At 43.7% G+C, this 22,921-nt stretch overlaps 1 protein-coding gene across 1 annotated transcript in view; it reads left to right on the top strand.

The window, feature by feature from the left end:
- The window catches only part of LOC308357114 (multidrug and toxin extrusion protein 2-like), a gene marked incomplete at its 5' end in the record, with an annotated part of 59,215 nt that extends 37,056 nt beyond the window's left edge, over positions 1–22,159 (top strand). Inside the window, 7 exons of the mRNA XM_080826603.1 lie at positions 7,319–7,427; positions 7,968–8,043; positions 16,245–16,314; positions 17,611–17,743; positions 19,710–19,804; positions 21,211–21,265; positions 21,559–22,159. Coding sequence (XP_080682729.1) covers positions 7,319–7,427; positions 7,968–8,043; positions 16,245–16,314; positions 17,611–17,743; positions 19,710–19,804; positions 21,211–21,265; positions 21,559–21,797 — 777 coding nt within the window. The 3' untranslated portion in view covers positions 21,798–22,159. The remainder of the gene's footprint in view (positions 1–7,318; positions 7,428–7,967; positions 8,044–16,244; positions 16,315–17,610; positions 17,744–19,709; positions 19,805–21,210; positions 21,266–21,558) is intronic.
- Between the last annotated feature and the right edge of the window lie 762 nt (positions 22,160–22,921).

Raw genomic sequence — 22,921 nt, forward strand, 5'->3', positions numbered from 1 at the left:
CACCCCCGAGTTTCTGGCTTGAATAACTGTGTCTTGTACTTCTTGATTCTTTTGGAATATTCCAAACCTGTACAGATACTCCTCTTTTTTTGTTTGTTTGATTCTTTTTTTTTTTTTTTTTTAAAGTTTAACAGACACCATCTGGGCAGTGGGATTATGGGCCATTTTTGTTTCCATGTATTTGTTTTTAAAGATTTTATTTATTTATTTGATAGACAGAGATCACAGGTAGGCAGAGAGGCAGGCAGAGAGGGGGAAGCACACTCCCTGCTGAGCAGAGAGCCCAATGCGGGGCTCAATCCCAGGACCCTGAGATCATGACCTGAGCCGAAGGTAGAGGCTTTAACCCACTGAGCCACCCAGGTGCCCCACCATGTATTTTTTCTTTTTATTCTTAAAAATGAAAACGGGTTTTTTTAGTGGGGATTGATGACATTGTTTACGAATACAAATGGAGAGTGTCTAGGAGAAAACCGCAAGATGTAGAAGTCAGGAATAGGACAACCCAGCCAAAAGGGAGGGCAGGCCAGTGTGGAATGAAGGAAATCAGGAGAACATGTGGTGCAGGAGGCCAGTGATGAAGAACCATTCACGGAAGGAATGACAGTTGGGTGGGGGCTCCTGGGGGGTGCTCCGCATTAGGTGAGGATGGAAAGTGTCCGTTAGAGTTCGGGTCATCGGAGATCTTAGAGGGGAAGCGAGAGCCATGGCGAAGGAGCAGAGGCTGCTGAGGTACAGTTCTGTCTGGAGGTTCGGTAGTTGATGGTGGGAAATGATCCCGTCAAAGGAGGGTTTTGGTGTTGCTTCTGTATTTTCATGGGGCTGCTAGAGCTTATGATAGGTAAGTGGTCAACCGTAACTACCTTCTACATCTGTTCTCTTCAGATCTTCTATTTTTCTACCTGCTCTGTTGTAGCCTTCCTTTTGTTTTATTTTTATTTTTAATTGTGCTAAAAACCACATACCTTAAAATTTACCATCTTTTAAAAATTAACTTATCTGAAAAAAAAATTAATTTATTTGAGGAAGGGCACACAAGAGAGAGCACAAGCAGGGGTAGGGGGAGTGGGGTAGAGGCAGAGGGGGAAGCAGACTCCCCGCTGAGCAGGGAGCCCAATGCCTGAGCTCAGTCCCAGGACCCGGATCATGAGCTGAGGTGAAGGCAGATGCTTAACGACTGAGCCACCCAGGCACCCCCAAATTTACAATCTTAACCAGTTTTAACTGTGCGATTTAGTTGTGCTAACATTGTTGAACTGCCAAGCTCCAGAACCTTTTTGTCCCATAAGACTCTAAATTCTACTCATTCCACAGTTACCCGCTCCCCCTACCTTCAGCCTTTGGCAACCACTCTTCTGCTTTCTGTTTCTTGTCACAGGCTTTCCTTTGTTAGAGGCAGTAAGGCAATAATTCTTCATTATTTCCTATGGGAAAAAAACAAGTCCTCACAGGGGTGAGCGTCCAGTCACAATCACAAAATACAAAGAAATAATCCACCACGAGCAAGAGTTTGGACAGATACAACAAACAGAAAAATTAGAGTTCAGAGCTTGAGATGATGGAGTAATAATTGGGGAATAGAAAAGTATTGTGTTTAAAATCGTTCAACATAAAAGAAGGAGCTGAAATGAACAATATTTGGGAAAGAACCAGGTAGGATTTTTAAAATTACAAATTATAGCCACACAAATGTAATACTTGATGGGATGAACAGATGAGTTAAAGCTGGAAAATCAAATAATGAACTTGACCAGTCGGTGGAAATTCCAGAAAAAACCAAAGACAAGTAAATAGATGGAATTAGATACAAAGACCAACTCTTGCATATGTAATCAGATGATTTTTTAACAAAGATGCCATGACCATTCAGTGGAGAAAGGACAGTCCTTTTAGTAACGGGTACTGGGAAACTGGATATCCATCCACATGAGAAAGAAGGAAGTTGCAGTCTTGTTACCTCACACCATATACACGGATTAACTCAAAGCGAATCACAGACCTAAATGTAAGCCCTAAACGGTAAAACTTTTAGAAGAAGATACAAGGCAGAAGCTTCACGACATTGGATTTGGCAATGATTTCTTGCACATGACACCAAAGGCACAGGAAACAAAAGAAAAAACAGACAAGCTGGACTTCATGAAAATTGAAAAATGATCTGCATCCAAAGACAATATCCACAGAAGAGAGAGGCAGCCCACAGAATGGGACAAAATATTCACAAATCCTATGGGATAAGAGATTCCTATCCAGAATATAGGCAGAACTCCTAAACCCCAGTAGCAAAAAAACAGACAACCAATTAAAAAGTGGGCCAAGGACTTGAATAGATATTTCTGGAAGGAAGATGTACAATAAACACATGAAAAAATGCCCAACATCAATAATCATTAGGAAATACTTACAAAAAAACTACATTGGGATACTGTCTCATACCCATTAGGGCTACTATTTACAAAAAAACAAAAAAAACAAAAAACAAAGAAACTAACAGGGCTTGCTGAGGGTACAGAAGAATTGGGACCCTTGTGTGCCATTGGTGGGAACGTAAAATGGTGTGCACCCACCGGGGGAAGAAAATGTGGTGGTTCCCCAAAAAATTAAAAATGAAAGTGATCCTGCAATGTCACTTTGGGGTATACAGAAAAAGAAAAAAAGATCTCCAGGAGCTGTCTGCGCACCCATGGTCACAGCAGCATTATTCCCATGAGCCAAGGGTCGAAGCGACCCAGATGTCCACCATCAGATGAGTGGATACGCAGAACGTGATATAGACCTACAATGGAGTAGGATTCCGCCTTAAAAAGGAAGGAGGGTCTGACACCTGCTACAATGTGGATGAATCCTGAGGACACTATGCTAAGGGAAAAAAGCCCGTCCCCAAAAGACAAAAGTCAGACAAATACGGAGAAGTGCAGGTTTGGTTCCAAACCCCACCACAAAGTGAAGATCGCAATAAAGTGAATGAATAGTTTTTGTTTTACAGTACATGTAAAAGTCATGTTTATACTGTAGTCTGTGTGTAATGGGATACGTCTGAAAAAATGTACATACCCTAGAGTTCATTAAAAAAAATAATTAAAAAAAAAAAAAAAAGAGTTCATCGCTGAGGGATACTAACCATCATCCGAGCTTCCAGCAAGTTGTAATCTTTTTGCGAGTGGAGGGTCCTGTCTTGACGTTGACGGCTGCTGACTGATCGGGCTGGTGGCTGCTGGAGGTTGGGGTGGCCGTGGCAACGTTTAAATACGAGGCCGTGACGTTTGCTGCACTGACGGACTCTTCCTTTCGCGGACGATTTCTCCGTGGCCCCGGATGCTGTTCGATAGCATTTTATCCACCATGGAACTTCCTTCCAGACTGGAGTCCGTCCTCTCAACCCGGCTGCGGCTTTACCAGCTAAGTTCACGTCATATTCTAAATCCTTTGTTGTCGTTTCGAGAGTCTTCACAGCGTCGTCACCAGGAGTAGATTCGATCTCAGGAAACCACATTCTCGGCTCGTCCAGGAGAAGCAGCTCCTCTGTTCAAGGTCGATCATGAGCTCGCGGCCGCTCAGGCCCATCTTCAGGCTCCGCTTCCGCTTCCGCTTCCGGTTCTCTTGCTGTTGCCACCACACCTGCGGTGACTGCCCCCACTGAAGTCTCGAAGCCTCACAGTCACAGGTTTTCTTTCTTTTCTTTCTTTTTTAGATTTTTGTTTTATTTATTTACTTTTTTGAGAGAGAGAGAGAGGAGGCATGAGCAGGGAGGAGGGTCAGAGGGAGAAGCAGACTCTCCACTGAGCAGGGAGCCTGATGTGGGGCTCGATCCCAGGACCCTCGGATCATGACCTGAGCTGAAGGCAGACACTTAACTGACTGAGCCACCCAGGCACCCCTTTCCAAAAGATTTTCTATTTACTTTGCCCACATCCATCAGAAGGATAACCGTCTATAGCAGCAATAGCCTTAAGAAATGTATTTCTTAAATAGTAAGACTTAAAAGTTAAAGTGACTCCCTGATCCATGGCTTGCAGAGCAGATGCTGTGTTAGCCTGCCCCAAAAGAACATAAGTTTCACTGTCCGTCTCCATCAGAGCTCTTCCATGACCAGATGCATCGTCAACGGGCGCAGATTTTAAAAAGAACCTTTTTTTCTTAGCAGTAGGTCTCAACAGTGGGCTTAAAACACTCAGTACACTGTGCTGTAAACAGACGTGGTGTCATCCAGGCTTTGTTGTGCCTCTGACAGAGCACGAGCAGACTAGACTTAGCATATTTCTTAAGGGCCCTAGGATTTCCAAAGTCATAAATGAACATTGGTTTCCAGTTAGTCACCAGCTGCATTAGCCTCAGGATGCCTGGTGGCTCAGTCGGTTGGGCAGCTGCCTTCGGCTCAGATCAGGTCCTTGGATCGAGCCCCATGTCGGGCTCTCTGCTCCTCGGTGAACCTGTTTCTCCCTCTCCCTCTGCCTACCTCTCTGCCTACTTGTGTTCTGTCAAATAAATGGGTACAATCGTAAAAAAAAAAAAAAATTGGATTATCAGGACACCTGAGTGGCTCAGTTGGTTAAACTTGTCTGACTCTTCATTTCAGCTGAGGTCATAATCTCAGGGTGATGACATCAGACCCCACATGGGGCTGTACCCTGAGCGTGGTCCTACTCAGGATTCTCTCTCTCCCTCTCCCACTGCTTCACCCCGCCCTCTTAAAAATTTTTAGATTTTTTTTTAGATTTTTATTTATTTATTGGACAGACAGAGACCACAAGTAGGCAGAGAGGCAGGCAGAGAGAGGGGGGGAAGCAGGCTCCCTGCTGAGCAGAGAACCCCACATGGGGCTCGATCCCAGGACCCTGAGATCATGACCTGAGCCGAAAGCAGAGGCTTTAACTCACTGAGCCACTCAGGTGCCCCCAAAATTTAGATGATTTAGTCAAAAACTTTTCCCTAAGAGTATATGGAAGGTAAGCTGTGAGCCATGCATGTTTGAGAGAGGCTGTATTTTCCATGTATATGTGTTCAGTAACTTGGCTGAGTATAGAATTGTAGGTTCAAAACAAGCTTCCCTCAGAATTTTTAAGGCATTACTGTGTGTTCGTCTGCCATTGAGTTCCTAGTGTGAAGTCTGATCTCATTTTGGTTCTTACTCCTTTGTGACGACATGGTTTTTCTCTTTGAAAGTTATCACATTTATTTCTCTGTCCATGTAGTTTGTGAACTTTCTCAAGTGTGCTTTTCTGTGAAGTTACTACTTTGCTTATCCTGCTTCTGGGCGCTTGGTATACCCTTTCCGACTGAAGACTTCTGTTTTCCCCTTACTCTGAGAAGTTTTGAAAATATTACTCTTTCTCCCTTTTCTGTACCTTTTTTCTATTCTTGTTAATTTCCACTTAGATGGAGGTTGACGTCCAGTATCGAATTTGGGTTTTTTTTTTTTCATCCATTAAAAAGAAAAACTTTTGTTTTTAATTTCTGAGATCCCTTTCTTTTTCTCTTATGGTCCCTTCTCTCTGGGAACCTGTTCTTGTTTTATGCTGCATTATCTGTTAGAAATCTTAAGGTACTAAGTTGAACCTTCAAACATTCTCTTCCATGCTTTCAGTCACCTCATTGTTTCCTCTGAGATCACTTGGTCTTTTATTTATCTTTTTTTGGTGGGGGGGGGGATATGTTCTTCGGTTTTTCTCAAAGATCCCGTGATCTTTATTAGTCCCTCTGTACTGATGAAAGAATGAACACATTGATTTATAAAATAAATGGCTGGCATGGCTTTTCTGACCTTGTCGTTTGGGGATTTTTCTCCAGCAGACCTTTCCCCTGAGTGGGAAGCACCCGGAGGGAGCCGAGCACAAAGCTGGTAATCTGTCAAGCGACACCTTCATTTTAGGGTTTGTGGGCGAGGAACAGGGAACAGGCAGTCTGTCCTCCTCATCCGCGGCTCCTCCGCACCGTCCCCAAGACAGAATCCAAGAAGGGCTTGGTTCTGAGGTGCTCACACCACACAGGGAGCTAACCCCCCTGCCACTTGGGTTTTCTATGTTAGGCTAGTCTGTGTGCGGCAAGTCCGAGGGAAGATGAGGCAGGCAGTGGGGTCTGGCTGTGCTGTTTGCAGTGAGTCCCCTTGAGCAGTGCTCACTGCTGCCTTGCGGACGGACTTGAAGTTTTGAGCCTCCTTGGGCTGCACGGGGAAGAGCGGGCGGGATCTGGCCTCTGCCTGTTCGTCTTCTGGACTGTAGCTTCCTGTGGTTCTACCCCAGGGTTATGACATCTGCCTTCTGTCTTCCAGAAGCCGGTCTGCTCTCTTGTTCTCAGTGATGTGAATGAAAGTCTTTTTTTTTTTTTTTTGGAAAGTCTTTTCTGTTAAGCGTCTTTACGGGTGTTTTAATGGTACTGGGGAGGGAAGAGAGTTGAGGATGCGAAACAGTCACTCATCTTGAACCGGAGGACGTTAGGCATCCTCTGACATGCAAGTCTTACAATGTTTGTGTTTTTTGTTTTGTTTTGTTTTGTTTTTTTACCAACTCAAGCTGGCTTCTCAAAACAGTGACAAGAAGTTACAGGCTGCTGGGAGGATACTGTTTCTAGTTGGAATGAGAGGTTAAATCTGATGCCTAAATTTTCTGCACACATGACAGCTAAAACCCGTTTTCTATACAACCAACAATACCGGAACATCTCCTGAGGGCAACACTGTATTACAGAGTAATAATAGGAGGGCAAAAGGATGACCCTGAAGGTTGAAAAATGGTCTGTTCAAGAAGCAAGGAAGCTTATAGCTTCAGATTTCCATAATGAGTGATGGAAAATAAAAATTGTGGTATTTTGAAGGGACATCGGTCAGTGTCCCGGATAATTAGCTGTTTGGGCTGTTGGACATGATGGAGTCACAGAGTCTGAGTCTGTCCGCGTTGATCAGTTCCTACAGTGTGCCAGGCCTTGTTCTAAGTGCTTTTTCCCAGGGCTCATTCGATTTTTACAGATTATTTATCTATTTGTAATACATTAAATCTTCTCTTGTCGAATGTAGCTAAATCGAATTGAGTCTCAATGGTATGCGTTCAGCCCTCAAATCCTGCTTCATTAAGGGATTCTGCCCTGGTGGACTTGACCCAGGGGGCAGTTGGGGGAGCAACTAGATTGTTCCAGCAACGAAGAGGTTGGGTGTGAGGGGGACTGGGCAGTTCGGTTATGCTCCCACGGCTTGGATGTAATAGAACCAGTTCTAGAACACAGATTACTCTCTTTCTTGGGTTCCCGTGCAGTTGGACTCCGGGGCCCTAATATTCTAAGTGTCAAGCCCTCTGACGTCTTGTGATTTGTGATTGTTCCTTCTTAGCTGCCCCTTGGCTTCGGTGTGGCGGCCAGCGTCCGCGTGGGCAATGCCCTGGGCGCGGGGAATGCTGAGCAGGCCCGACACTCCAGTGTCACCGTTGTCCTCTGCGCCGGTGAGTCCAAGCACCGCCTCCCTCCGGCGCCCTCCTGGGTGTTGTCGGTTAACATACACACATCAGAACTTCTCTTGGGGATCGATTTACCTGTATAAACTCAACGGAAATATTCCTCAAGCTCTTTCAAGTTTACCCAGTTAAATAAAAGTTCTCCTTATGATTTCCTGTCGTTTGCTACCAATGACATAATGTTACGCTTGGTACCACTGAAGAATTTTCCAGTTGTTATCACCAGCAGGCTTGTTTTCTGACCAAAGTCTGGGTGAACGCTTCTCCGTGTTCCTGGATCCCAGCCTCCTCTAGCGGCTTTAACGTCGTGGGATCTGACCAGTTAGAGAAGATTCTAGTTGGCCTGCCCTCCTACTGACGTCTTTCCTGTGAATCTGCCTTTGAAAAAGCCGTCAGAGTCGTCTGACCACCTTGGCTCTTTTCACAGACAGGAAGAAGAAACTCTTCAAACTATCACATTTCCTAAATCCTTGACACAACCATCTCCTGAGAATTTTCACTTCTGGTTGCTTCTTCTGTATCTCCCAGGCATTTGCGCACTCGTGGTGGGCGTTTTACTCGCGGCTTTGAAGGATGTGGTTGCCTACATATTTACCAGTGACAGGTGTGTACTCGTCTTCTCGAGAAATATTTTCTGTTTTATGCTTGCTTGCTTTTTTTTTTCCCCCCAGTGTACTTTCCTGGTTCTAAGAGGTGAGTACTGTTCTCCCTCAACAGGAAAATCCACAGTGCAGCCCGGAATGAGAACCACGGTTACTAAATTTGGATGAATCTGGGTGAAGGAAGCCCATGGTAACCACTCCCCATTCCTCCAAGACCCAGTTTCTTCAGTTATCAAGACTGAGTGGGGTTTCTCTTGTGTTCAGTGCTGGTTTGGCTCAGGGACACCCAGAAAAAGCACATGGGGTGTCTTCATCCCCAGAAGCGCACCCCCCCCCTCAGGGCAGAGCACACGGACACCATGCACACCTGAATCTAAAAGGCAGAATTTGTATAGATCACTAATTCAATCTTAGGCTGAATTTTACTGTATTTTCTTTTAAGATTTTATTTATTTATTTGACAGACAGAGATCACAAGTAGGCAGAGAGGCAGGCAGAGAGAGAGAAGGGGAAGCAGGCTCCCCCCTGAGCAGAGAGCCCGATGCGGGGCTCGATCCCAGGACCCTGAGATCATGACCTGAGCCGAAGGCAGAGGCTTAACCCTCGGAGCCACCCAGGCGCCCCTGTATTTTCTGTAATGACGTGTTTGCACAATTATCTTGATATAATGAAGGGTTGTTTGAATCAGCTAGATCCTCTGTGTGAAAAAGCTTCAGTAATTTGCACTGGTTGCCTCAGATTAGCCCTCTGAAGAAATTCAGTTTTACATCTTCCAAGTGCGCTCTCCTATTTTCATCTGACCTTAGAGGTTTGTTTGTTTTATTTAATTTTTAAAGATTTTATTTCTTTATTTGAGAGAGAGCATGAGAGAGCGCACAGGCAGAGGGGAGGGCAGGGGCAGAGGGAGAAGCTGAGCAGGGAGCCCAATGCGGAACTCGATCCCAGGACCCTGGGATCATGACCTGAGCAGAAAGGAGATGTTTAACCGACTGAGCCACCCCGGCGCCCTGAAATATTCTTATAAAACCTTGGGACTGAGGAGACGGTCAGATGGAATAGTACGGACTGGGGTTACTCTCCTGCTTTAAATAACTAAAAAACTGGGCAAAGTCTATATATTTTCAAAAGGTTTTCAGACATTGGGCAACAGGCAGCGCAGAATAGAAATTCCTGAGAGAAGCAACAAAGAGAACCCTGTGACTGCTCCAGCTTACCCCGAGGGAGTTTCCAGGCCACAGCCCCGATGGGGAGGGGACCTGGCAAAGCCCCTCCATCTCCCGGGCTGAAGGAACGGAGTACGAGTTTGGGGAGGCCACGTGACTAGAGTTCACAGAGCAGAGCGCCAGAGGGGTGAGAGCTCCCAGAGAGAGCTGTGGAGATCTACAGCGGGTCTCCCTTGTGTTTTCAGCTAATCGCTGAGCTGCGCACGCACGTGAGGTTGTGACTGAGGCTAAGAGAAAAATCTGAACGTCGAAGGCAAAACAACCCCTGAGCCTCACGAAGGGCCAAGAAGAATTTGTGCTCCCACCAGCCAGAGCAAACAAACTTCATTACGCATGGGACAGCTGGTGGGGTTCTCATACGGATCTTGCCTTGACAGTGGAGGAGAATTAGCCCTGAGGAAGGCTGGTCTGGTGCCACCCAACTAAACTTAAAGGCAAACCTGACAGAATCAAACTATCTCCAAGAAATTTAACCTCGTCCCAGAGCTTAACTGCATCACACCTCAGGAGTATCTAAACTAATACAAGACTAGGTTGTACCCAAGAAACTCAAACGTACAAAGCGTCTGTATCCAGTCAAAAGTGATGAGGCGTACAAAAAAAGCAAGAAACCGAAATCGTTAATGAGAAGACACACCAATCAAGGAAGCTGACCCAGGAATGAAATGGGTGATAGATACAGTTAGTGCCCAGGGATACTCAAAGTTTTTATAACACTGTTTTGTATTTTCAAGAAGTTGGAGGAAAACGTGAGCATGTTAAGTTAAGCCATCAAAGATTTTTAAAACAAGTTGAATTTACAGAGCTGGTTAAAAAAATGAGACAAAAATATATTGGATGAGATTAATAGCAGAGTGGGACACTGTAGAAGAGAAGTGAACTTGAAGATAGAGGAATAGCACATATCCTCCATGAAATGGGGAGAGGAGAAAGACTAGAAAAACACAAAAGGTGCATCAGTGAGCCATAATTGACCTAAATATAACTAGAGTTCTCAAAGCAGAAGAGAGACAACTGGGGACTGAAAAAAACACTGGAAGAAATAATGGCAAAAAAACTTTCCAAATTTAGTAAATTTTAGGATTAAAAGCATCTAAAAGACTATTTGATACGATCACCCAACTGACATTGGGATTCCAACAAAAGATCCTCACCAAGTGGTCCAGCTTACATTTTTATAACCTCAGCAACGAGGAACTTGCTGTCTCCCAAGGCAGCTTTGGTTCTCAGGACACCCTTCTTATTTTGAGCTGAAACCTACCCTTCCCCACCGTTAACCGTCACCCAGTTATTCCAGTTCCCTGCTTGTGAGAATCTAAGTCCATTTCTGAGTTAACATCCCTACAGCTGTTTGAAGGGGGCTTTCATGATCTGCAGTCTTCTCCATGGTAGACATGGGTAATTCCTTCAGCCACTTCTTATGGAATATTATTTTGAGTCCTGTCATCTTGAATTCACACACACCTAAAGACAGTGCTCTTGGTCACCACCAGTTTAGAACAGAACTTTTCCCATTCTATCTCATTCTACCTCATTCTACCTGATGGACTGCTAGAGAATTTTTAAGTTTTTGGTGGCTACATTATACTGTGTTGAGCTGAATGCCATCATGCCCCTGATCAGCCCCAACATTCCCACTCACCGTTCATGTGGTTGTCTTCTTGGGCCCAAGTGTGGCATCCTGCATTTGTCCCTGTTGGTTGTTATTATTTTTTGACTCATTGTGGCATTTTTGGTTCCCAGTTCTGTCAGTGACAGTATTTCCCATCTTTTTCAGCTTCTGGCCTTGAACATGTGATACATACTTTTATATTTCCATTTTCTCCTCTTTTACCTAAAACTCTGGCGTCTTCATTATAGTCTTCCTCTTTAGCCCGAAGTCCTGCCAGCATCGTGGGTGAACTTAGCATCCACATGGATGAGCCATCATTGTCCGACCCTCACTCCAATGCCCTAGTCCTCACCTCAGTAACCTTCTCTGCCCTACTCCAGTCATACTCTCCCATGGGCATACTTTGGACTTTGTCATTACATAGAACTGTCCCATCTCCAGTCCTGCAATTGGTTACAACCCCAGTCCTTCCAACCTGCTTTTAAGGGGATTCGTCAAACGTGTGGGCTCTCCAGTGTGTTGACACCTTTGACCTTGAATTTATTCTCAATCCATCACGACCTTCCTACCTTAACTTCTCTACTTAGATAACTTAGATGCCATTATTTTAGTAACTCTCTTGCTAGTAATCTAAATTCCTTTGACCCTCCTATATGGCAGAACCCCCACCCTGGAAGGATCCAGTTGCACATTTTCTATGGCAATAATTGATCATTTTGGAAAAGTCACACAAGAGGGCGCATTGGTTCCACTGGAAACTTTAAGACCACCAACCACAAGTAGACCTTCAGCACCGTCTATCCTGCATCTCCTTGATCATCTCACTGTCCATCCCTACAGTCCATCGTAGACCTTGTCTACACTCCTCAAACAATTGATCCCTCCTTACCACCCTTGGCTGTCACTCAGCAAATGACCTTGCCTTTACTTGGAGTTTATCCTGTTTGGTTTTTTGCTGAGTTTCTTGATGTGTAGATTCATATCTTTCATCAACGTTTTTAGCTATTCTGTTTTCAAAAAAATTTTTTCTGCTCCTTTTTCTCTCCTCACCTTCTGGAACTACCATCATGTGTGTGTGTTGGTACACTTGGTGTTCCAATGGGTCTCTGCGTCTCTGTTCATTTTTCTTCATTTATTTGTCTTTTCTATTCCTCAGACAGAATAATCTCGATGATCCTATCTTCAGTTCACTGATTCTTCCTTCTGCCAGCTCAGATCTACTGTTGAGGCTCTCTACTGAATTTTTCATTTAAGTTTTTGTACTTTCCAACTCCATGGTTTTTAATGGTTCTCTTTAATGTCTATCTCTTCATTGATGGTATCTACTAAATGAGATAGCATTCTCATGCTTTCCTTTAGTTCTTTAAATACAGTTGTTTAAAACTCTATGAAAATATTTAAAATTTGCTGATTTAAGGGTTTTTTTTTTAAGATTTTATTTACTTATTTGACAGACAGAGATCGCAAGTAGGCAGAGAGGAAGGCGGGAGGGGGGGGAAGCAGGCTCCCTGCTGAGCAGAGAGACCCGTGCGGGACTCGATCCCAGGACCCTGGGATCATGACCTGAGCTGACGGCAGAGGCTTTAACCCACTGAGCCACCCAGGTGCCCCTGATTTAAGGGTTTTTTTAAAGTGAATTCAAAGCCTGGGCTTCCTCAGAGACAAGTTTTATTAATTGCTTTCCCACCCCCACTTTGTATATTGGCCATACTTTCTTATTTCTTTACATTGCTCATGTTTCCATTGAAAACTGGACACTTTTTTAAAAATAAAGTTTATTTATTTTTTTAAAGATTTTTTTATTTGACACAGAGAGAGATCACAAGTAGGCAGAGAGGCAGGTAGAGAGGAGGAAGCAGGCTCCCTGCTGAGCAGAGAGCCCGATGGGGGGCTCGATCCCAGGACCTGAGATCATGACCTGAGCTGAAGGCAGAGGCCTAACCCACTGAGCCACCCAGGTGCCCCCAAAACTGGACACTTTTTATATTATAATGTGGCAGTTCTGGAAACCAGACCTCCCCTTCCCCAAGGTTTTTTGTTTTTGCTATTTGCTGTTGTTTACTTAGTGACTTATGAACTAGTTTGGTAAAGTCTGTATTTTTGGTCAAGCAAGTGTGGCCGCTAAAGTCTGTTGCCTTATGATCAGCTACGTATTGGACAAAGATCTCCTTAGATACTTACAGCCCAGACATGGCCTACTCTTTGCTGAGGGGCCCTCTGTGCATGGGTCAGGGCATATCTTCAACACTCAGGCCAATACAACTTGGCCTTAACCCCTCATTTCCTGCTTGTGCAGAGCCTCAAGCTCAGCCAGAGGCGAGAGCCTTGGCCTTATCTGGTCTTTCTTGAGCATGTGCACAGTCATATGCATGCTTCTGAGCTTCTAGATTCCCAGGAATATATCAGAGCTTTCAAAGCCACTGTTGCTATCTCATTGCCCAGACTTTCCTACCATGCTTGTTGGTTAATCTATTGTTTGTGCCAACTCCTAACCCTTGCTTCAGACAGCAGCAGCTAAAACTTTTACCTGGAGAGACTTTTGACAAACATCTCTCAGAGATCAACATTAGCACTGGGCGAGTTTGAGTCAACTGAAAGGAAGACAGCCTTTCAAGTAGGGTCTTCTAAAGAACAACTAGACAGGTTAGTCTATCTGCAAAACAACTGTTCTTCGGGGATGAAGCTTTGAAAAAGTTCAACTCATTCTTCCTCCTCCAGTCTTGGAAATATGGGCTGTTATTTTTCAAGCTTACAGCTGAGCTGGGAGCAGGGGATGGTACTAAGGTCGGTTAAAACATCACAAAGCTCACCGTTCTTGCCAAGATTCGTCAGCTCTTTTTGAAGAAGCACTTCCCAGGTCACTGAAAGCCTTTGGTTAATTTGCAAAGTTCTAGAAAACTTGATTCTGACAATATTTGCCAGTTTTTGACAATTTATCTTTTACCTGCGAATGGGCCATATGCCCCTCTTTTGTATGTTTGTGATACTATCGTTGACATTGCATTTTGAATATTATAATGAGATAACGCTGGAAATCAGGTTCTCCTCTTTCCTTAGGCATTGCTGTCCTTGCTTGTTCTTGTTGTTCCACAGTTGTCTGTTTGTATAGTGATTTTCCAAACCACATTTTTTTAAAGATTTTGTTTATTTATTTGACAGACAGAGATCACAAGTAGGCAGAGAGGCAGGCAGAGAGAGAGGAGGAAGCAGGTTCCCTGCTGAGCAGAGAGCCCGATGTGGGACTCGATCTCAGGACTCTGGGATCATGACATGAGCTGAAGACAGAGGCTCAACCCACTGAGCCACCGAGGCGCCCCTCCAAACCACTTTTTACAAAGACTGTTTTCCCTGTCGTGTGTGGTGTCTCTTATCGCCTCAGTCAGCCAATGGCCTGACTGATTTCCTTAAATGTCTTGATCCAATAAGAGAAGAAATATGTTTTAAAAGTTCTGTCTCTCTAAATGATTTGACAGGCACTGTGTGGGAAGCGACTTCAGCCCAGAGGGGCTGAGACAGTGACCAGGCTCTCTGCCAGTTCCGCAGCGGACTGCCAAGGAGTGCAAAACATACAACTCTGATTTTTTGAGGAAAAGATCCTTATTGTCCAACATGCCACCAATTATCCCCATCAGGAATGCAGGGAGCCATCCCTGCAGCTGCCTGTTATGGGACCGGGGGCTGGGAAATGGTAGCTACTAGCAAAATCCGAAAATTCATGGACACTAACTAGGCTCTTTGTTCATGGGGCATTCTTGCTTCAAGTTTTCAGCTAGATTCCAGAGTTCTGAAAATGGTTGGTTTTGGTATTTCTTGCCAGTTCAAGAATTGTTCTGGTAAAAGGAATGATTCTTGGAGCTTCCTACTCCACCATCTACCATGATGTCATCTGGATATAGACTTTTCGTACTAATCTGACTCTTACTCTTTTGAAGGAGGATTTTTTTTTTTTTTCTGGAAATCTCTCCAATAGTCTTTTTCTCCTTGGATGTGCTTAGGTATAGGTGAATCTTTTTTCTTTTATTCAGCATGGACTTTATAGACTTTCAATCTGAAGTACTAGATTTTTCTTTGGTTCTGGGAAATTTCTATAAATGGTAGAACTTATGGATTAATCGGAATCGCCTCTTTTCTCTTGTTTTCTATCACTGTGTTTTGGCATGTTTCCTCAGCTTTATCTTTGAAATTGAAATTTAGGGTTTATTCATGTCTATTTCATTATCTGGTCCTTAAACAGAATGTTTTCTTTTAGTGTTCATCTTTCTCATTGCATTCCCCTCCCCCCACATTTGCTCCTTTTTTCCATACGTTCTGTGTTTGCTTAAAGAAATGTCAGCTCTTGGGGCACCTGGGTGGCTCAGTGGGTTAAAGCCTCTGCCTTCAGCTCAGGTCATGATCTCAGCGTCCTGGGATCGAGCCCCGCATCAGCTCTCTGCTCAGCGGGGAGCCTGCTTCCCCTACTCTCTCTGCCTGCCTCTCTGCCTACTTGTGATCTCTCTATCAAATAAATAAATAAAATTAAAAAAAAAAAGAAATGTCAACTCTTCGTATCAGCTATTCTGAACCCTCATTTTGGTCTTTCCTTTTTTTGTGTGCTGTGGATTTTCTTCAGTGTCTGGTGAACACTGGGTTAATGCCTGTGTTTGAATGAAAGACCACATTGTCATTTTGATTAGTAGAGATAGTGTACACAGGAGGTCACTCTGTAGTCCTTTGGATCTGTTCCGAAGAGGTCACTCCTGGTGAGAGGGCCGACCACAAGCCATAGTGATGGTACCTGTTGACCTCCAGTTTTCCCATTTAGCGTGAATGGTAGGGAAGCAGGAGAGCGTGATAGCCTGTCTCATGTATCGCAACCACATTGGTCCCATTGTGCATGATCTTAGTCACCTCCAACTCTGCTATGTCTCTCTTCAAAATCCCAGCACCGCCCCCCCCCGCCGTAGTCCCTCCCCAAGCCGATCTCCCACCATAATCAGACTTCAGAGGACCCATGAGGAGGCACATGTTTCCTATATGAACACTGACTTTCCACTCCACAGTTTTGAGGAGGACTCCCATTCACAGAGGAAGATTACCATACACAGGCTGAAACCTTTTTTTCCAACCTGCACGTTTTTACACTCATAAACAAAACTTTAACAATTATCCTCTGTAGCAGCAGCCTAGACGTTGTCCCTTTTACCCTAAATTCTAACTCACAAAACTTACGTTAATGAGGCTTTATTGTGTACTCGTTGTGTCCAATAGAAAAGTAGTGTTTTCACTGAATTACCTGATTAATTTGTTAGGTTCGTCAGCTCCGTAGTTAATTAGTACTCTGCTTATGTGTGATCTTTGGGTCACTGACTACTTTCTTTTCTTCCAACAGAGATATTATTTACCTTGTGAGCCAAGTGATGCCGATTTTCGCTCCCTTTCATCTATTTGATGCACTCGCAGTGAGTACTTAGAGTGATTTAACTCTAATGCACAAGGCAAATGTGTTTTGTGTTTCTAACTTCTGAATTAAACATCTGTGATGTCATCTTTGAGAAGAGAGACCTCTTGCTTCAGGCATTCTTAGTCATTTGCAGGAAAGATAGGGTACCCTAGCATAGCATCCCAAGGTAGAAGAAACCAGAGTTACCCAACCTCTTCTTTAGCTGGGGGCTAAATGCCCTGTTCGACATCGGAGTCATCTTGATCACATGATTCTGCTGTATCGGCCAAGGCAGGCCGGGCCACCTTTGGGTTCATCCTGACCACTAAAAAGTCCTTCCCTAGGCTGATTTGCTAAAGATATGTAGGTATTTGAAGACCCTGCTTCTGTACCCCAGAATGATGCCTTGAGGCTTACTTCCAGTTTCGGCAATTAGCCCTCATGAGATGATTTCTAGGTACGTTTGCCATCTTCTTTTCCCCCCAGGGAATTTCCTCTGTTTGTTAACGTCCCTCTGAAGATGTGGTACTCACATTGAGCACCGGCTGTGTTAAGAATAATGTGGAAGAGAACAGGACGATGGTCACCACTTTGGTTCTGGGCATTTTTGAAGCGCATGATCGCATTAGTATGTTTCAGCCAGTTTCTGCTGAGGTTTCCATCAATGAAGCTCTACATTTTTTAACATATGCTTTTTTTTTTTAAAGATTTATTCATGGAGTGCCTGGGTGTCTCAGCTGGTTAACCGTCTGCCTTTGACTCAGGTCATGATCCCAGGGTCCTGGGATGGAGCCCCGCCTCGGGCTCCCTGCTCAGTGGGGAGTCTGCTTCTCCCTCTCCCTCGGCCTGTCTCCCCTGCTTGCGCCCTCTCTCTCTCTGAAATGAATTAAAATCTTTTAAAAAAATTATTTGTTTATTTGGGGGGTAGGGGCAGAGGGAGAGAGAAACTTAAGCAGACTCCATGCCGAGGGTGGAGCCTGATGCAGGGCTCGATCCCGCAACCCTGCGATCATGACCTGAGCCTAAATGAGAGTCCAGTGTCTAACCGAATGAGCCACCCAGGTGTGCCACAGAATATTTTTAGAGATTTAAATAACGTTACCTGTTTCTAATGAAAGTTGCTGTAGTATATTGTTGTTAACATAACCTCAGAAGCGTAACCTTTTTCTCTATCTCTTACATAATGTTCAGTTCCCGTTTTGAGATGGAGCTGTTTGACCATATCCAAACTTGTGATATATTAACGTAGTATTCCAAACTTGATGTGAAGACAGGTAAATGATTGCTGTGTTGGTTTTGGTATTCCTCTCTTTAGGGCACCTGTGGGGGAGTCCTTCGAGGTACAGGGAAACAAAAGATCGGTGCTGTCTTGAATGCCGTTGGTTACTATGTTTTCGGTTTTCCCATTGGAGTATCTCTGATGTTTGCCGCTAAACTTGGGATAATAGGTATGTTTTTGATTGTTCAGTGATCAACCTCAAGTCTCATCTGTCTTATTAAAAGAAACTGCTTGAGATACAAAGCAGCATTATTTTCCTGTGTACAACAATACTGGAAATGCAGTCTTGAACAAAATAGACATGATCTGTGCCCTCAGGTTGAGGCCAGGATTAATTATTTACCCAGTAATTCCATTTGGGTTCAGTATGGCAAGAGAGAAGACCTTGGCCCTGTGAGCACCTATCACGGGTTGGAGGACAGAGTTGCCAGAACGGGCTTGCCTAAGGTAGTCCTGCATTAGCCTCAGACCTGAAACATGATGAATTACCTAGGTGAAGTGAACACCATTTATTGAAAAACTATTCTTTCCCCACTGAATGGTCTTGGCACACTTGTTGAAAATTAGTTGGCCATAGATGTAATAGCTTATTTCTGGACTCTCTTCTACTCTATTAGTGTCTATGTCTGGCTCGTACCAGGACCACTCTGTTTTGATTACTGTAGCTGTGAAATAATTTTTGAGATCAGGGAGTGTAAGCCTTCCAGCTTTATTCTTCTTAAATTTTGTTTTGGCTATTTGAGGATCCTTGGAATTCCATACGAATTTGAGGGTCAGGTTTTCCATTTTTGCACAAAAAAATTAGAATTTTTATCTGGATTGAATCTGTACATTGCTTTGGAGAAAATAGTGGAATCTTAACAACAATAAATCTTCCAATCCATGAACACAGAATGTCTTTCCATTTATTTAGGTCTTTAATTTATTACACTCAATGTTTTGTAATTTTCCATATTTTCTACTTCCTTGGTTAGATTTATTCCTAGATATTTTATTCTCTTGGATACAATTGCGAAGAGAATTATTTTCTTAATTTCCTTTTCAGGTCGTTATGGTATATTAAAACACAACCAATTTTTGTGTGTTGATTTAAGTTTATGGAATTTATTTGCTGTAGTTTTTTTTTAAAGTGTGGATTTTTAAAAAAGATTTTCTATATATAGGATCATGTCATATGTAATTAGAAATAATTTTTCTCCATTTCTAATTTTTTACATTTTATTTTATTTTATCAAGATAAGTGTCCTCTTTAATCCCCATCAGCTAGTTCCCTGTTTCCCCCCAATTTCCCCCATCTTAGTTCTTTATAGTTAAGGCTCTCTTTCTTAGTTTGTCTCTCTCTTTTTTCCTTTGCTCCTTTGTTTTGTTTCTTAAGTTCCACATTTGAGTGAAACCATATGGTATTTGTCTTTGACTGACTTATCTTGCTTTGCATTAATTTACTCTAGCTCTATCTGTACTGTTGCAAATGGCAAGATTTCATTCTTTTCAATGCCTGAATAATTTTCCATTGCATATATGGACCACATTTTCCTTATCCATCCATCTATTGATGGATACTGGGTTGCTTCCATATCTTGGTTATTATCAACAGTGCTGTAATGAATATAGGGATGTATATGTATGTGTATGTATGTGTGTGTGTGTGTATGTATGTATATGCATATATATGTATGTATGTATGTATGTATGTATATATACACACACACACACCCACACACACACACCTTTTTGAAATAGTGTTTTCATTTTCTTTGGGTAAATACCCAGAAGCAGGATTGTTGGATCATGTGGTAGTTCTACTTTTATTTCTTTTTTTTTTTTTAAGATTTTTTTTATTTATTCGACACAGAGAGAGAGATCACGAGTAGGCAGAGCAGCAGGCAGAGAGAGAGGGGGAAGCAGGCTCACCGGTGAGCAGAGAGCCCAATGCGGGGCTCGATCCCACGACCCTGAGATCATGACCTGAGCTGAAGGCAGAGGCTTTAACCCACTGAGCCACCCAGGTGCCCCAGGAAATTATTTTAGCTGAAGTTGTATTAACTCTATGGACACAGTAATCTTGGAAGAATGTGAACGATGATGGAACATAACGGAAGAACACCTAAGCCGTGATTCTCATCCTGTATCCATAGGTCTCTGGTCTGGATTGATCATCTGTGTTTTCTTTCAAGCCCTTTTCTATCTGGTGCTCATCTGCAGGACGAACTGGAAGAGAGCTGCCGAGCAGGTAACAGAGCATCTTCTAGAAGGGTGGCTCTTTCTCGGTCCTGTGGCTCTGTGAGGAACGCCTGAGGGTCAAATGCTAAGGATGCCATTGGCAGCATGACTCGCCCGGCTTCATGGCAAGTGTCTTATGTGAAAGTTCGGGGCAGAAGGACAGCACGTTTCAGCACGTTTTCTTCTTTGTTCCGTGAGTTCAGTATCTACTCACTAGGGTTCAACAACTAATGAGGAGTTAGTTTAGAAAATATTTTGCCGTTTTAGTATAAAAATAGTAGTTTTTTACCCTGATTATACAGACCTATCTGTGTTTAGGCCTCTTTTTTTTTTTTTTTAATTTTTTTTTTTTAATTTGACAGAGAGGAGGAAGCAGGCTCTCCGCCAAGCAGAGAGCCCAATGCGGGACTCGATCCCAGGACCCTGGGATCATGACCTGAGCCGAAGGCAGAGGCTTTAACCCACTGAGCCACCCAGACGCCCCTAGGCCTCTTTTTAGAAACATTTTGGTCCATGTTTTCCTAAAAGGCAGCGTGCTAAGGATCTGTGATCCGTGAGGAGTGCTTGGGGGAAGAGCCATAACCTCCGGGTAGAGGAACAGGTTCTCGACTCTATGGGCCTCTCTGGGTGTGACTTGTGAGCTGTGTTTATTCTGTCAAGATGAGGTGGATGACAGGTTGGGGTAGGGGATGTGTTACTGATAGGGAGACAGGGGCTGAATTTAGTGCACAAAGTGCCCCTGCTTCAATTTTGTGTCTTGCCCCCCGGGTTCACATGCCTGTGGTTTTCCTAATTGTCATGTATGGTGTCTTTCCTACTTTAGTGTGGTGTATGGAGGGAGGAAGTAGTACCAGACATTCAGCTGGGCCATAAACCGTCCTTTATATGATAACACCATTCATCTTTAGATTTTATTTCTTATAGCAGGGCTTAGGAACACTGAAATGTGCAGTGCAAGAAAATATGAAATTTGCAACTACAGGCACAAGTTGCCTTTTACATTATGATTGTGAGCTGAGCACTGGGGAGAATAGCGGTTGTCCAGGGTCATGTTCTATGGCCATTGGTGTTTTCAGGACCAGAAAGAACAGTGCTAGATGTTAGAGCTCTTTTTTTTTTTTTAAGGTTATTTATTTATTTGAGAGAGAGAGCAGGAGAGGAGCATGAGCAAGGGGAGAGGCAGAGGGAGAAGCAGACTCCCCACTGAGCAGGGAGTCCGATACGGGACTTGATCCCAGGACTCCAGGATCATGCCCTGAGCCGTGGGCAGATGCTTAACCAACTGAGCCACCTGGGTGGCCCGATGTTAGAGCTCATTAGGAATGGTTTCATCAGTAGCTCAGGTGAAATTTTAACAAGAGAATACTTGCCCAACTTGACGTACACATCATTGGCTTCTGTGACGCTCGTTCTCAGGCACAGGTCCGAGCTGGGCTGAAGGGGATCAAAGAGACCACTCCGTCACCAGCAGGTAACAGAGCACAGTCTAGGGGCCTTGATCTGCCTCATGAGGCCAAAACTTAGTGTAGCCACAATTAATTAGTTATGAGATCCTGCTCTCTTGCCTAATAATCTTGTCCCTGCCCTTCTAATTGGGAGATCAACACTGGGTTCTCCTGTGAAATGTTCTCAATGTAATTTCACATAATATCAGCCAATAATTGATGGTCATTGCTGACAACGTGTCCTTAGGGAACTTCCCATAATATCCCTTTACTGAACCCTGTACATAAGGGTATATACGCCACTGTCCTCTGCCATCAGATCTACCCGTCTTGGAGAAAGAAGTAACTGAAGGAGTGGTTCTGCCTGATGTCCTCACACCCGAGAGCCAGACCTTCCAACTAATGGTCCCAGAGGAAAGCAGCCAGTATGCTGTGTCGACCATCGGGGATGTCCTGACAGGGAGCCAGTTGATTTTCTATCGTGGAATAGCTCTAGCTGTCGCCGTCGCTGTTCTTTTAGCAGGCATTTTAGTAAGGGTCTTCAATGACCGTGGCTAAAATAGAAGCATTAGCACCAGCCCACAGACTAGACGTGATCGTTCCATGTCGTCTTAGTTGTCCCAAGAATCTTCACTGTCCTCATCGAGATCAAGACCGGAGGTGGAATTCTAAGTTTCTCCCAGACATTAACTCTATCATGGTTTGTAAATCTGTAAATTTGATTGTCCCTGCTGGAAGTGTTCTGTGCTCTTATGTTGAATGTCTTCCTTCTTCCAGGAGAGTTCATTGCCCTGTAAAACCAATTGCTGAACCAACTTTGTTTGTATTTCTCTGTTAGTGTATTTAATCTTACCAGTGGGTATTTATTAAGTTCCTGTTCAAGTCCTATCTTAGGTATGGCCATACAAGCTTTTATAAAATTAAACACGTTAAAACTGAAAATGTGTGCTAATGATATTTGAGGCTATAAAAGCTGTCGACGTGCCAACTTTTAGTTTGGGGCCTTCAAACACATTTTTGTGGCAACTTTCATATTAAAGAATCAATTTGGGGGCGCCTGGGTGGCTCAGTGGGTTAAAGCCTCTGCCTTCGGCTCAGGTCATGATCCCAGAGACCTGAATCGGGCTCTCTGCTCAGCAGGGAGCCTGCTTCCTCCTCTCTCTCTGCCTGCCTCTCTGCCTACTTGTGATCTCCATCTGTCAAATAAATAAATAAATCTTAAAAAAAAAAAAAGAATCAATTTGTGTTGTCTTCTGCTGCTCAGCTCCCCACATGCAGCCCTCTCCCAGCAGAGTTTTAAAGCCTTTGTGGAGAGTTTGAGCAATCCAAATAGAAAATACTAAAAAAAAAAACCACCCCAAAAAAACCCCTAATATTGGGGATCCCCTCCACAAAGCCTGCCAAGTGACCAGTGTCCCCATTGGCTTTTCATCTCTTTCTCTGAAATGAGAACAAGCCTATGATGACCAGACAGCTGTGAAAAAACAGTAATACAAGAAGGCAACTGAAAAGAAACCGAGACTTTATAGGGAAAAGAAGACTTTCACATCCTCAAAGGGATAACCCCAAGTACTGCAACCATGATCTAGAACAGGAAGCTCTAGAATGAAACATTCAGGAAAACTCTGGAGCTAAAATTCACATAACATGAAATTAACCAGTTAAAGTGTATAATTCAATGG

The sequence above is a fragment of the Martes martes genome, assembly GCF_963455335.1.
Source record: "Martes martes genome assembly, chromosome: 16".
In the NCBI taxonomy this organism is placed as follows: Eukaryota; Metazoa; Chordata; class Mammalia; order Carnivora; family Mustelidae; genus Martes; species Martes martes.